At 37.1% G+C, this 13,541-nt stretch overlaps 1 protein-coding gene across 1 annotated transcript in view; it reads right to left on the bottom strand.

Annotated features, from left to right (window-relative positions):
* The window catches only part of PCDH15 (protocadherin related 15), a 904,849-nt gene that overhangs the window by 123,346 nt on the left and 767,962 nt on the right, over positions 1-13,541 (bottom strand). The window contains exons 23-24 of the mRNA XM_081159054.1: positions 12,106-12,330; positions 1,628-1,744 (exon numbers count right to left, since the gene is read on the bottom strand). Coding sequence (XP_081015180.1) covers positions 1,628-1,744; positions 12,106-12,330 — 342 coding nt within the window. The remainder of the gene's footprint in view (positions 1-1,627; positions 1,745-12,105; positions 12,331-13,541) is intronic.

Below are 13,541 nucleotides of genomic sequence, written 5' to 3'. Positions count from 1 at the left end.
CCATTATGGAATTGGTGTTCAAAGCACGTGTTGAATAGAACTGAATATATATTCCTAATTTCAACGTATTTTGTATTTCTCACAGTTTACTTAAAAAGGTAGACAAGCCACCACTTTCACGTTTACCACCTCAATTGGTGTGTTCAAGACTATGATGTCACTTATATGTGGAATCTGATGAAGATCATAAACTAACAAAGTGGAGAAAGACTCATGGATACAGAAAATAGACATAACTGTCAAAGGGGGTGGGGGTGGGTGAGAAAAATGAAGGGATTAAGCAAAGAGAAAGAAGAAAGACTCAGGGACTCAGACAATAGTATGGTGACTGCCAGAGGGAAGGGGTGGTGGGGGAGGCAGAGGAGGGTATTGGGGGGATAAATGGTGATGGCAGGAGACTTGATTTGGGGTAGTGAACATGCAATACAATACACAGGTGATGTATTATAGAATCCTACACCTAAAACCTATATAATTTTATTAAACAATGTCACCCCAATAAATTCAATTTAAAAAAAGACTATATGAAATTTTGCCTGTCGCATTTCCGAAGATGCAATAAATGTTTCAAAGACATTTTAACACAGTCAAGGAAAGGAACTTCTCAGTGAAAGGTCACTGCTTCCGTGTTAATATCATTATTTTGCAGACCTTTCAGTCACAAAAGACTTCATACGGCTTGTCACAACTGAAGCTGAAAACTGTTAGGACTGCTCATTCACCTTTTATTAAATAAATAGGATTACATAAATACTATTTATATTAGCAATATGAAACAGAACTTTTAAATCACTTATGAAATTCAGGTCTTTTTATATTTTCTCACTTTTCTAAAATAGCTTATTTAATATCTTTAATATTTTTTATAGTATATCAGCCACTGATTTATAGTGTGAGCTCACTCCGAGTTAAGAAAAAACATAATAAATATTATTGTATGGTTATTATGAGAATAAATAATATTTATAAAACACTCAAGTGATTTATAGAAAACTAGATATGATTACTTCTATATGCTATTTTTAATACAATAAGAGAATATCAGTAAGAAAAATTTGCCTTACTTCTGCTATAATAATGTTTTAATTAAAACCACTCAATCTTGAAAGGCAATTTGGGATATCTCAAAGAGGTAAAATCCAGGATGGAAAAAGAATTCATTAAATATATTCTAAAAGTAATGTTAAGAATTTAGTTTACCAAAATTAACACATTCATTGTAAGTATTATGTCATATGCTGATTTAGAGTTTGATAACAATAGCTATATATGAGTAAAATGGAAAAAATCTGTAAGGATAAAACCTATCCTGGCTAAACTAAGGTTATGCCATTCTAAATAAAGAATCCAAATGATACTGCTTCCAAGTAGACAATTATGTCTCTATATATTTATCATTAGTATTAGCTACATTGGTAAACAGTAAATTTTTAATTCTACTGAAACAAAAAGCGTGTCCCTAGTTGTGAAATTCAACAGTCAGCATCTGAAATGCGGCCCGGGCCTGTGGATGCCACAGGCGAGCCGGCATAAACGTGCGAGTGGACAGTGAGACACGCGAGCCATTCGTGGCTGCTCAAGGTCTCCCTCACTGAGCTCAGAGTGCTAATCACCGTCTGCTACTTACAGGAGGGTCTGCATCTTCGGCATAAACGCTCGTGATCGGGGTGCCCTTGGCAGCATCTGGAGCCACGATCCCTTTGTAGATGCGTTTACTAAACACCGGAGCATAGTCATTCATATCCTGTAAAACACCACGAAGAGTTCAGAGCCTGGATTTAAACTGAGTTAGGTGCCCCATCTCTTCATACCATACAGGCCATGTGCCACCGTCAGGCTCGGCCCTCTCAGTTCCATCGCTCTCACTGCAGGATGGCACCCAGAGGAAATTGCCAGGTTCCTGTACATCATTAATGTGCATGATGCCAGTCGAAGGCCATTCCACTGGGGTAAACATCCCACCCCCATCCCCGCCCCCAAATACACCTTCTACAGACTGGAGTAACACCTCAAATTTTCTCTAAAGATACCTCTATTGGAACGATGTATTATTGAACTTTGGAAACACTGAAAAACAAATATTATAAAATGTGTCCTTCAATGAGACAAGTATAGAAGATGATGTTTTTGTTTGTTTTGTTGTTACCACTTTCAAACACTCTCATGTTTCTGTTGAACTTCAAATTCTTTATAGACTTAGCCTAATGGCACTATTAGCACATCGCAAGTGCAAGGGGTGAAACTCCCTTTGATGCCATCTCACAGATTTCCAGCTGAGAGATGATTCAAGTGTTTTCCCTATAGCACGCTATAATAATGGCAAATAGGATCAGATGCTCTTATACAGAAAGCAATGATCATTTACTTAAGTTTTTTTCAAAGTCATTTCTATGTACCTTTTTAACTTGCACAACTCAGTGACATAAGTGCCTTTTTATTTCTGTAGTGTCACTCATTAAACAAATATTTATCAAGTTCTTCCCATTTTTATGACTCAGTTCTAGGCACTGGGGATACTGTGTTGACTCAAGGAAAAGATGCCCCTGTCTTCATGTCACTTTACTGCTGTTTCTACAAGATGGTAGAAACATCAGGTAAAGATACTGATTCTACCAGATGGGTTAGTGACTTTGCCTAAATTCAACTACTTATGTGGTAGAGCTAAACTGATAAATCTGATCCCCTTGAGAGCAAGACCATTTTTCCCCCCTGGAGCATTTTATCTTTTACAGAGAACTGTATATTATTTCTTTCTCAAAAACAACTTTTATTAAATTGGCTGATTTAATTTTCTTAAATTTATTTATTTTAAAGTAATCATTATGCTCTGCATTGTTTTGGGTAATTTGGTCAAACATATTGGAACTCGAAGCAGCATCTATTAATTACCTTACTCTCCAGGTCATTTTTTTCTCACTTGTTATTAAAAACAAAAGAAGAAAATTATTCTACATAGTCTTTGATATTTGCTCTGTTACAACAATTTTCATGTACAGTGTAAATTAGGAACACACTAATTAACTGATTATAAATACCTCTTTGCAAAGAGGTCAGGATAATTATCTATTACAATCAAATAGAGCTCGTTTTATGTTTCACCATAGAGTTGACTTCTGAGTTGTGAATATTAGGAAACCTGCAGACTCCAATCAGAAATAAGTCTTGAGCTGTAAGCAAAACTCACAAAAAAAATCTCTCTGTTTAACATATAGTACTCACACCCTCTTCCATAAAATAAGAATTCTTTTATAAACCATGAGCTTTAGAATCTGAACCAGGAAGCTGGTTCTCTATAATGAGGGCAGTGTAAGGTGCTGATCTTGAGGTTTCAGGGTATGGAGTAAATATATAAAACATTTGCAACACATTATCTCCTGCTCTTTTCAAGGGTGCTAATTACTTTTTTAAAAAATATATATCTTTATTGATTTCAGAGAGAGGAAGGGAGAGGGAGAGAGAGACAGAAACATCAATGATGAGAGAGTCATTGATCGGCTGCTTCCTGGTGCCAACTACTTTGATGAGTGAATCCTGTCATTAAAAGGGTGGAAATCCTCTTATACCTCTAAATTGTAACTTCTGAAGGTTAGAAAAGAAAGAGTCCAACACTGTAAATTTTCTGTAAACGAACTCCCAAAGTCATATGAACTCAGTAAGTTCTCATGAATTTTCTTTTTCCCCTCTCCCAGGGGACATTTGAAACCTTAATGCTACAAAGTACTTTTTGGATAATTTGACTCTTTGGGAAATAAAAAGAAGATATGATATTTTCCAATCATGTCAATACAGCTGCTACGAGTGCTGAATACAGTGGCCTATTCTGGCAGAGAAAGCATTCACTAGATTCGCCTTCTAACTGAGTGCATAGCGGTCACTTATAATCTGGTCTCACAAACTGATTAGATGCAAATCTAAGGCTGTAAATACCTGAAGACCACTAAAACCTCAATACTCCTAACTTTAGTTTGCTTGCCATTGACAGGATGAAGAATGAATCAATACAACGATTGCAGCAGTACCTCTTACGGTACATTGTACACATTTGGGGGTTACAGTCTTCTATTGTGGATAAGATGTACAGCCTGTTTCCCCTAGTTCTCGCATAATGCAGTATATCAAATGATAACATTTATTGAAATGTAATGCCAATGAGCATAATCATTAGTTGGGTATATTTATGCTCCAAGGATGTCTGAAGAAAAATGTACCCATGATCTGCTTCTGTACAAATGCTCTATTACGCATCAAATGAAGGACAAGCTCCAATCTCCAAAAGCAAGCCCCATTCTGTGGCCCATTACTCCACTAGAGGGCAGTATTGGCAAAAAGAAACATGTCCTTTTTTGTTCTCTAAACAATTTTGTCCCTTAATAGTTTGTTTTCTGTGGTTATATTTTGTCGATCTGAACAATAACTAGTTTTCATGTTTCTAAAGTCTATTCTGAATGTTAGCATAGTTCTCAACCAGAACACCACCATGCTTTTCTTAAAAATGTTGACTAGAAAACTTACAAATTGGTCCCATGGTTCAGGCACATAAAACCACACCTGAAAGTACAGTTAGCTGGGAGGGGAAAAACATGAGTTTTATTTATTTATTTTCTAAATTAGAGCCCAAAGTAATCACAGAAATGAATTCTACTCTGGCAGATCAGAAAGTAGGTTTAAGAAAGCGTTTTTAATGAGCCTACCAGGAAAACAGAATCTTGCTGGTGGGATTACAAATTAATGGCAAGTTCTCCATAAAAAGTAAAAACTGTTCTGGATGAGCCCGGCCAGCATGACTCAGCCATTGAGCATCGACCTATGATCCAGGAGATCTCAGTTCCATTCCCGGCCAGGGCACATGTCAGGACACATGACAGGACACATGCCGGGGTTGAGGGCTTGATCCCCAGTGGGGGGCATGCAGGAGGCAGCCGATCAATTACTCTCATCATTGATATTTCTCTCTCTCCCTCTCCCTTCCTCTGAAATCAATAAAGACTTTTTTTTTTCTGTTCTTGATGAAAGACTTTTTCCTGATAGAAAAGAAATAACTGGTTATGCTCTGATCATCTTTTAAAAATGATGAAAATATAGCTAATGCCGGTCCCAATCTCTAACTCTCACCCATGCCCTGTGAGGAGACACAGGCATGTGTGCCCCTGGGTAAAGTGAGTTCTGTTATCACCCCAATACTGCCTAGTGTTAGCACCACCACGTAGAGCTGTTTGGCTGCCCTGCCCTCGGGAACCCGGTAAGGATTTTGGGGCGGGCGCCTAGTCTTCCCGGGCGGACTACACAGCTGGCTTCTCTGCCCATTACCAGTTCTGTCCCCACCACCCCACACCCTCTCTTTGCTGTCCCTGTTGCTGTGTCTCATATATCCCTCTGCCTTCTGCTGTTTGTTCCCTCTTGGTTTCTCTCCTGTCTTTTTGTTCTTTCTGACCTTCTCTCCCTTCTCTATGGTTCTGCATGTAGGGTCAAAAGATGCCCCACCTCCAGACAAAGCTATTTGTTTTTCTTCTTTCTGTTTTGCATGCATCTCTCTTAAACACAGATCATAAACTTATATCAACTTTTTTTTTTTTTTTTTTTTTAAATCAAGACCCATACTGGACACTTCTTTTTTAGTTGTCTAAATTTGTTTTTGTTTGATTTTGTTTTTATTTCTGAGTTTAGGGCTATTCTGAATTCTTGGGGTGTAGTATATCTCTGATGCAGAGGTAATCAAGGTCATGCTTTGCCACAAGCACCAACATGCACAGTAGGGCTCTCAGTATACAAAATATGCACGGAGCTCCTGCTGGGCATTAGGCGGTACTTTGGGTGCTGGGGCTGTGGTTACCACCAACGAAGGCACAATACCTGCTGGTACTGAGGTTACAGTTTAGTGTGGAATGCAAAAATAAAATAAATAATGTCAACTGTGATGCATGTTATAAAAGAGAAAGTGCAACGATATGATGAGAGTGTAGAGCAAGAAGTTTAACTAAATTTAACATAGGATGTGTTTCTGTTATCTGAGCGACTGCCCCCTCACTCATGCAGCCTTTCCAAATTGATAGTTAGGTTAGAGGAGGGTAACCCTGTGTGATGTTGACAAGCCCAGCGATTTAATACATAATTCCATTCCCTTCTAGCTTCCCTTTGCTGTAATATTATGTGGGGGAAAAGGAGTTGATACATTTTTGGAATTTTTTTAAGCCATGACATTATGGTAAGTTGGGACAATAATTGCATATTCTGAGCTCAAATCTATGAGCAGATCTTAAGAATATCACCCTATTTTAGACTTTCTCAAAAATGCATAATAGTTATGTATGTGTGTGCATGTGTGTGTTCAGTTCAGTTTTACTGTCTATCAGGCAAATGTGAGGTGTATTAAATTTATCAGCTCCATTAATATGCCTAAAATATGTTAGTTATTGTTATTGCTATTATTCCTATTTTACATAATAAGAAAGTGAAGCTAAGAGAGATTAAATTTCTCATGGTTATCCAGCAATAAAGGATAGAGCTATGATTTAAATCTGGTATATCAGATCCTAAAAGCCTCATTCTGATATGTGGAGGCAAGGAGAAAGAGAACCGGCAAAGTTGTCAGGTGATTATATGGAAGATGACTTGAGTGGGATTTTCATTTTAAAAATCCACATGTAACTTTTAAAATATCTCTTTCCAATAATATTTTACAGTTTTAAAAATTCTTCCAACTGGCTACCACACTTTTATCCTGTCAATCTGGTGAGCTTCTAAACATTGTATAATGCTAATTTACTTCCCTGAAGATAATTTTTATAATTATTCATAAAGCACTATTTTTTTGTAAAAAGAGAGTTGTAGCTATATTCTTAAAACAGCTTATTCAATATTTAACCCTAGAAATAGCTATTTTCACTAAACCCTAATCATATTTTCACCCCAAATTGCATTCTTTGAAAAATTAATTCTATCAGAAGCTTTACAAACAAAAAGAATCCCATGACCAACTATAGGAAATCACTTTTTTCTTCTTCTTGAGATTTACAATATACATTAGGATATGAAAGGCCCCTATATGAAGGTCTATGGTATAGAAGCCTGTTTACTTTTGTATAGCCCAGTGTTTCCCAAATCCATTTGTATCTGAAACACCCATCACCATCTCGAGGAGCTAGTGCTCTATGAAATATATCCTCAGAGACCCGGAAGATATTGAGATATTAAAGGCACAGACTAATACTGTCTGGAATATTGCCTGACTTTGCTGAATTAAAGTTTTCAGAGAATATACTGAAGAGTCGAATATATCAAGCATGCTTCCCAAATGTGACCTCCAGTTCATCCAGGCAAAGGTAGGAGCTAAAGCAATGGTGGGCCTGGGAATTCATGGCAGTGCTTATGGTTAACTAGTATCAACAAGGCTTGACAGCACCTTTTGTCCCCACTAGGAGGCAGTACAACCTTGGAGACTTGTGGCAGAAGCAAGCCTGTCTCATTTGTTTTGGCAGGCAGGGGGAAATGGGATAATCCCTGAACGTTAAAAGGGTAAAATCTCTGGGCATACACATTTTTATTTTTTTCCTCTTCTTTGGTTCTGTAGAGGGAATAGGGCACATCTTCACTGTAAAACTCTAGAATAGCAGAGTATGCAGATACACTAAGAAACTACCTGACTCAGCCAGTGACATGCCCTCCCTGATGTATTCACATTCTTTCAACTTCCTGGTTAATATATCAGAACAAATACACTAACCAAGAATATAACAATGCAGAATAGGCTAGAGGGAAACATTTGAAGACTATAGCCCAAAACAAGTATGGCTCCAGGTCAACCAACTCTAAGGGGAAAATCAACTCAAAGTTGTAAAAAAAAAAAAAAATCACTCCGAGAACACACTCCCACTAATTAATTCATTGAAATCATCTTTAATTCAATATCCCCCTTCCAGAGGATGGGAAAAAATATGCTGTAACTTTTGAAATGTCCAGAGTATCTTACCTGTTCGAGTCCTGGACAACCTCCTGGTCTCTGATACCATAGCCCCTCTCACCTAGTCAATACTAGGACCCCACCAATACTCCACCATGGAATATCAGTGGCACATCGTCACCTGCCAGGTGCCCAGAGTTCGGCAAATGACACCTTGATACTGGATATTGAATTTCTATCTAGAAAAACTAGAAAAGTGTATTTTCTATATTCTCTGGATTTAGAAACATTTCTTTTCTTCCTGCAGGAGAAAACCTCTTTGAAAGATAAAATGCTAACTCCATCTTGCAAGACTCATTGTATTTCCCAACAACCTTGGCCCTTACAGGTAATATTTCCACCTATTCCTGGCTACTCCCGCACCTGCACCCACTAAGCCAGGAACACAAAACCAGTTGCACCCAGTGTCCTTCCTGCACAGAAGCGTCTCCCTCACTCTTTCTCCTACTCCTACACAGCCATTCTATCTAAAGTTACAATCATCAAAATGACTTAAGTCCATTTCTTCTTGGACAAGTTCTTTACACTCCTCTTAATGTTGCCAAATATTGTATATCCACTGACATATTTCAACTTTCCTGGCTTGTATTCAGCTTTTGGCTTGTTATAGAAAACAGACCTTTACTTTTGGTGTATTTTTTATTATATGTTAAAATTCAGTGTGTAAGGTCTGATTTTTCTCTGAAATTGATGTTTTAAACTGTTTAGAATTTTATTTTCATTTTCCAGAGATTCATTCATATCATCTAATTTTCTGTTATCACTGATTCTATTCTTCTAGGTATTCAATAAATGTACAATGAAACAGGCCTTGTTTTATCAATATTCTACAAAAACTTTGCAATAAAAACACATATTATTTGTATGACCATAATTGGCTTTGTTTTGGGCCTTTAAAATGTGACACCAAAAGAGCTCTTTGCAGGTGTCTGTCACAGAATTTTATTTTCTTACTACTGTGAAAACACTTTTCCTGCTGAATATTACTTCAATTTCCCCATTCTAACTCCAATTTTAAATGAATTTGATGGACTAGAGATAAAACACTAAGTGTGTCTCTATTTTTCTTCTTTACAAAAGAAATTATTTTTCTGCTCACTTTCAAAGAGAGATCTTCAAGATGCTTTCCCTGAGGTGACTATTTTGAGTAGAAATATCTCTTAGCAAATACCATGCAATTATGTTATCAGCAAAGCAGCTTGTCAGTACTGCAAGTAAACAAACCAATAGCAGGAAATTTGAAAGCTTAGGGAAGATCTACATATGTAGAGAAATGAGAATTCTATTCCATTTTCTTTTTAAAACAAACAAGTATGATAGTAGATGAGACACTTTTAAAGTTCTCTTTGTGATAATTTCACCCTGAGTGATTAGGAGAAAGGGAAGCAAATCGCAGTCTGCCCTTGGGAAAATATTCCTCAAATGTTTTTATGTTTTAAGATTTGGTTTAAATGTACAATAAATCAGAAATAACTTTGTATAGGTCAAGAAGACTTAACCAATCAATTGGTTTGACTTCTCCAAATAAGGTAAAGCAACTGAAAAAACAAATTAGATCAAACCTCTCCTATTTTTGAAGAAAAATGAGCCCATCAATGAGCAACTCTTCCCACATGCTAAGAAGCCTTGAGTGATACCCCTGTATTACAAAAAAGGGGTGCTCAGGCAACAGGGAATGAATTTTAAGAGGCTTGAGCACAGACAAAGAATGAGGCTTATTTAGTGCAATCTTGCTTGTTTGGATTCAATCAGACTCTAATGACTTCCACTATCAAACAAAGTCCAAGCCAAAGAAGAAAAGAATTCACGCAGTCATGTGAATATAAAGGTTTGTAATTTTCTAATATCAACCACATTCATCCTGGAGAAAGGACCTTTTTTTTTTTTTTTTTTTTTAAATATATCTTTCTTGATTTCAGAGAGAGGAAGGGAGAGGTAGAGAGAGAGAAACATCAATGATGAGAGAGTCATTGATCGGCTGCCTCCTGCACGCCCCCTGCTGGGGATCGAGCCTATAACTCGGGCATGTGCCCTGACCCGGAATCCAATGGCCATCTCCTGGATCCTAGGCTCAACCGCTGAGCCATGCTCAGCTGGGCCCATTTTTTATTTTAAATGTTTTTAACGCTCAATTCCACCAAACTATATGGGTAGGCAAGGGAAGACCAGGGTAAGATGGTCTACATTTTTCACCTGCTCTAAAAGCCATTTTGCTATAGTTAGTTTTTGCGGATCAGTCTTATCTTAGTCTTTTTTCATCTTTCCCTATCACAATATCTTCATAACCACCCATATTACCATGTTCCTAAAATGTTCTTGTAAACAGATTTCTAAATTTCTCAGTGTCGTGCCACAGTAGTGTGGCAACAACATAGTATTTCAGAATATGAATTGAAGCACCTCAGGCCGTTGGAGGTTTTGTGTTATCCCTGCATACTTCCCCAGGCTACCAGCATTTAAAATCATTGTTTCAGGGGGAAAAAGAGACACAAACGAGAAGGCAGGTGACCTGAGAAAAGATTTTGAAAGTTCAAATTCTGAGTCCCAAAGATAACTTAACACTCAATACAATTTTAACTCCCTGAAATAGATCCATTTCCCACTACCTGAAAGAGATTCATTTCTTAGGACAGAGAGACACAGAGTGGATGTAAGTACAGAGTGGATCTCTGAGAAAGAAGGAATTCAGGCCCTAATTAAACTCTCCAGACAGGTCTAAGGCATCTGGAAATGGAAGGGACTTATGTTCCCCTTTCCAAGGTAGTTTAAAGGAGACAGCAGGATTCTAGGGAAGAAATGGCATCAGGTGGGTACTGGCAGATAAACCTCAGCCAAGTGTAAAGAAAAGGCAATGGAATATCCCACTCTGACTGCAGGATTATCTTAAAACAAAACAAAACAAAACAAAAACAAACAAACAAAAGATAGAGACCCAAAGATCTTACAACCAGGTATATTAAAGCATTTACTTACATGATATAGTTACGGTAATTAAATATATTGGTTAAATCTTTAACAATCTTCTATATTCTCATATTGATATTTTATTTTCTAACAAAACCAATAGCATTATTTTTATTTATTTTTTTAACTAAAGTTACTTATCAATAACTTTACTGATAAGTTACTTATCAGTTAATCATCAAATAGAAAATCAAGAAAAGACATGATTTTTTAAATTCTGTCATTCATACATTGCAGTGCCCTATAAAAATGAGCATTGTAGAAAAGTTACCTATGGCCTCATATACCTTATGTAGAGAGTCCTTTAATGAAAGCACCTTTCAAAAATTAAAGTCATCTCCAGAACCTGACTTTGTCTTATTCTAGGCAGAAATGCATCTATAGAAATGCATTTATGATGCTTTCCCCATAGGAAAGGTGCTCCTTTGGGAAAGAGCAGAGAAATCTGAAAGTTTAGTATGCTGCTCAGGTGACCTTTATATACACTTGAGAACTGATATAATATTATATCATATATATATATAAAACACTTGACAACAGATGAATCTTTTTCTCATGTCTTCTTTTAAAGGCGCACCTTGAAAATCACTGGAAACCCAAAAGGTTGAAGGTTCCATGCTCTTTTAGGCAACCATTTGGCACAGGGTATTATAATGAAAAACAAACTTAAAGAAGTCAAAGAAATCTCAGAGATTATAGAAACAGTTGAATGAGAACTTGGTTGCAATTTCATCTGACCTCAAAGCTTGTTTCATTCCAAAGTCTTGGGTTCTAAACTAAACTAATTAGTTCTGGAGGCTTAGTATCATTCAGAGTCATTTTATTCTTCAATTTTTTTAAAATTGAAGGGTTTGGATAAAGTTATCTCTACTGCTATGGCACTTGGACTAAAGTATAGGCTGGAGAAATGATAATTCATTGAAGTCACAGAGCTAATGGCAGACTCAGGCAGTGTTTGAATTCATTTTAAGTGTTTCCTTCAAATTTATCTCTTATAGCTAAACGATATCATTATTTCTCAAGTCTTCATAAATATTTCACATTTAAAACTCTATGTTCTGGGTCTGTTACTTCTGTCTTATGAATTGTTGCACTAAATATTATACTTATAGTATAAAAAACAGAAGCTACAAGTAGCTCTCTACTTGCAAAGTAGGCAACGAGAGGCCACCAGTGTTCCTTACCTTCACTATCACTGTGACAGTGGCGATCCCAGGCGGCATCGTTCCGTAAATATCAAAGGCCTCCACTAGAAAAGTGATGCTTGCTTCCTGGTCTGGAAACGACTCATAGTCCAAACTCCTTAAAAGGGAGAGTTCTCCTGTAAATGGATGTAGTGCAAAAAGGTGCTTCACTTCTGGGCTTCTTATCCGATAAGACACATTTGCTCCAAGATCAACATCTGTGGCCTGCAACAAGTTAAGCAGAAGAATGGTTATATCTGTGGCATTACCAAACTAGAGAAATGAAAGACTGACGGAAGTCATGGGACAGTGCTTAGGCCAGCATACATTTAATAACAACCAAAAGTCATGCTTCAGAGAAAAGCACTTTTGTCAGGTAGTTTACCAGAGAGAGGGAGGAGAGGAAGAGAGAAACAGAGACAGAGATAAGAGATTTCTGTCCTTGTTGATCTTATTACTAAATTCATTTTACATAAAAAAATCACTAATTAAAGACTCATACCACAGTAAATAAATAAGTATTGTCACACATGATTATTATTTCTTGCTGATCATAAAACCCTAGAAAATAATATTTTAAATAAAAACAAATTTATTGAGTGATTTCCATAAACACACTAGGTTATTAAAACACTATAAGAAAACTGAAAAAAATATATAAATAATAAATTTATCTCACAGGTATCCTATAATACATTTTTAGAGATCACTCTATTGTAATTCCCTTCATTTAATATTTGTAAGTGGTTATGGGCAAGATACTACAGAGATGCACAGATGAATCAAGGTGTAGTTTCTGCCCTCCAGGTGACTGTCTCAAAGAAATAAGACACAAATACCAAAATCAAAGAAATAAAGTGATATGTCACTTAAAGTTGTTCAGAATTGGGAATGATATCTATTAGCTGACAGGATAAGTTTTTTGGTGTTTTTTTTTTAATACATCTTTAATGATTTCAGAGACAGGAAGGGAGAGGGAGGCAAAGAGGTAGAAACATCAATGATGAGACAGTCATTGACCCCCTTTCTCCTGCACGCCCCACACTGGGGATCGAGCCCACAACCTGAGCATGTGCCCTGATCGGGAATCGAACCACGATCTCCTGGATCCTAGGTTGATGCTCAACTGCTGAGCCATGCTGGCTGGGCTGAAAGGTAGGTTTTCATGCAGGTTGTGTAGGATAACTATTCAGTAGCACAGGCTGGCAAAGGCTACTGTGGTAGAGGAAACGGAATGGGGCAAGAACAGCACTGGGAAGGTGCGAGTTAGGCTCTGCCACGCAGTAATGCAAAACCTCCTATGTGAACGTCTAGCCTTGGCTCCCTTTAATCAGTTATCAATATCACAACGAGGAAGATTTTATTATTTTATTCTCCTGCCTAAAATCTTTCTTGTTTTCCATTCCATTTTGGATCGTCTCCAGTCTCCTTAATAT

Source organism: Miniopterus schreibersii, assembly GCF_964146895.1.
Source record: "Miniopterus schreibersii genome assembly, chromosome: 14".
NCBI classification, from domain to species: Eukaryota; Metazoa; Chordata; class Mammalia; order Chiroptera; family Miniopteridae; genus Miniopterus; species Miniopterus schreibersii.
The sequence above is the reverse complement of the archived record's forward strand: the minus strand, read 5'-3'. Positions and strand labels throughout refer to the sequence as shown.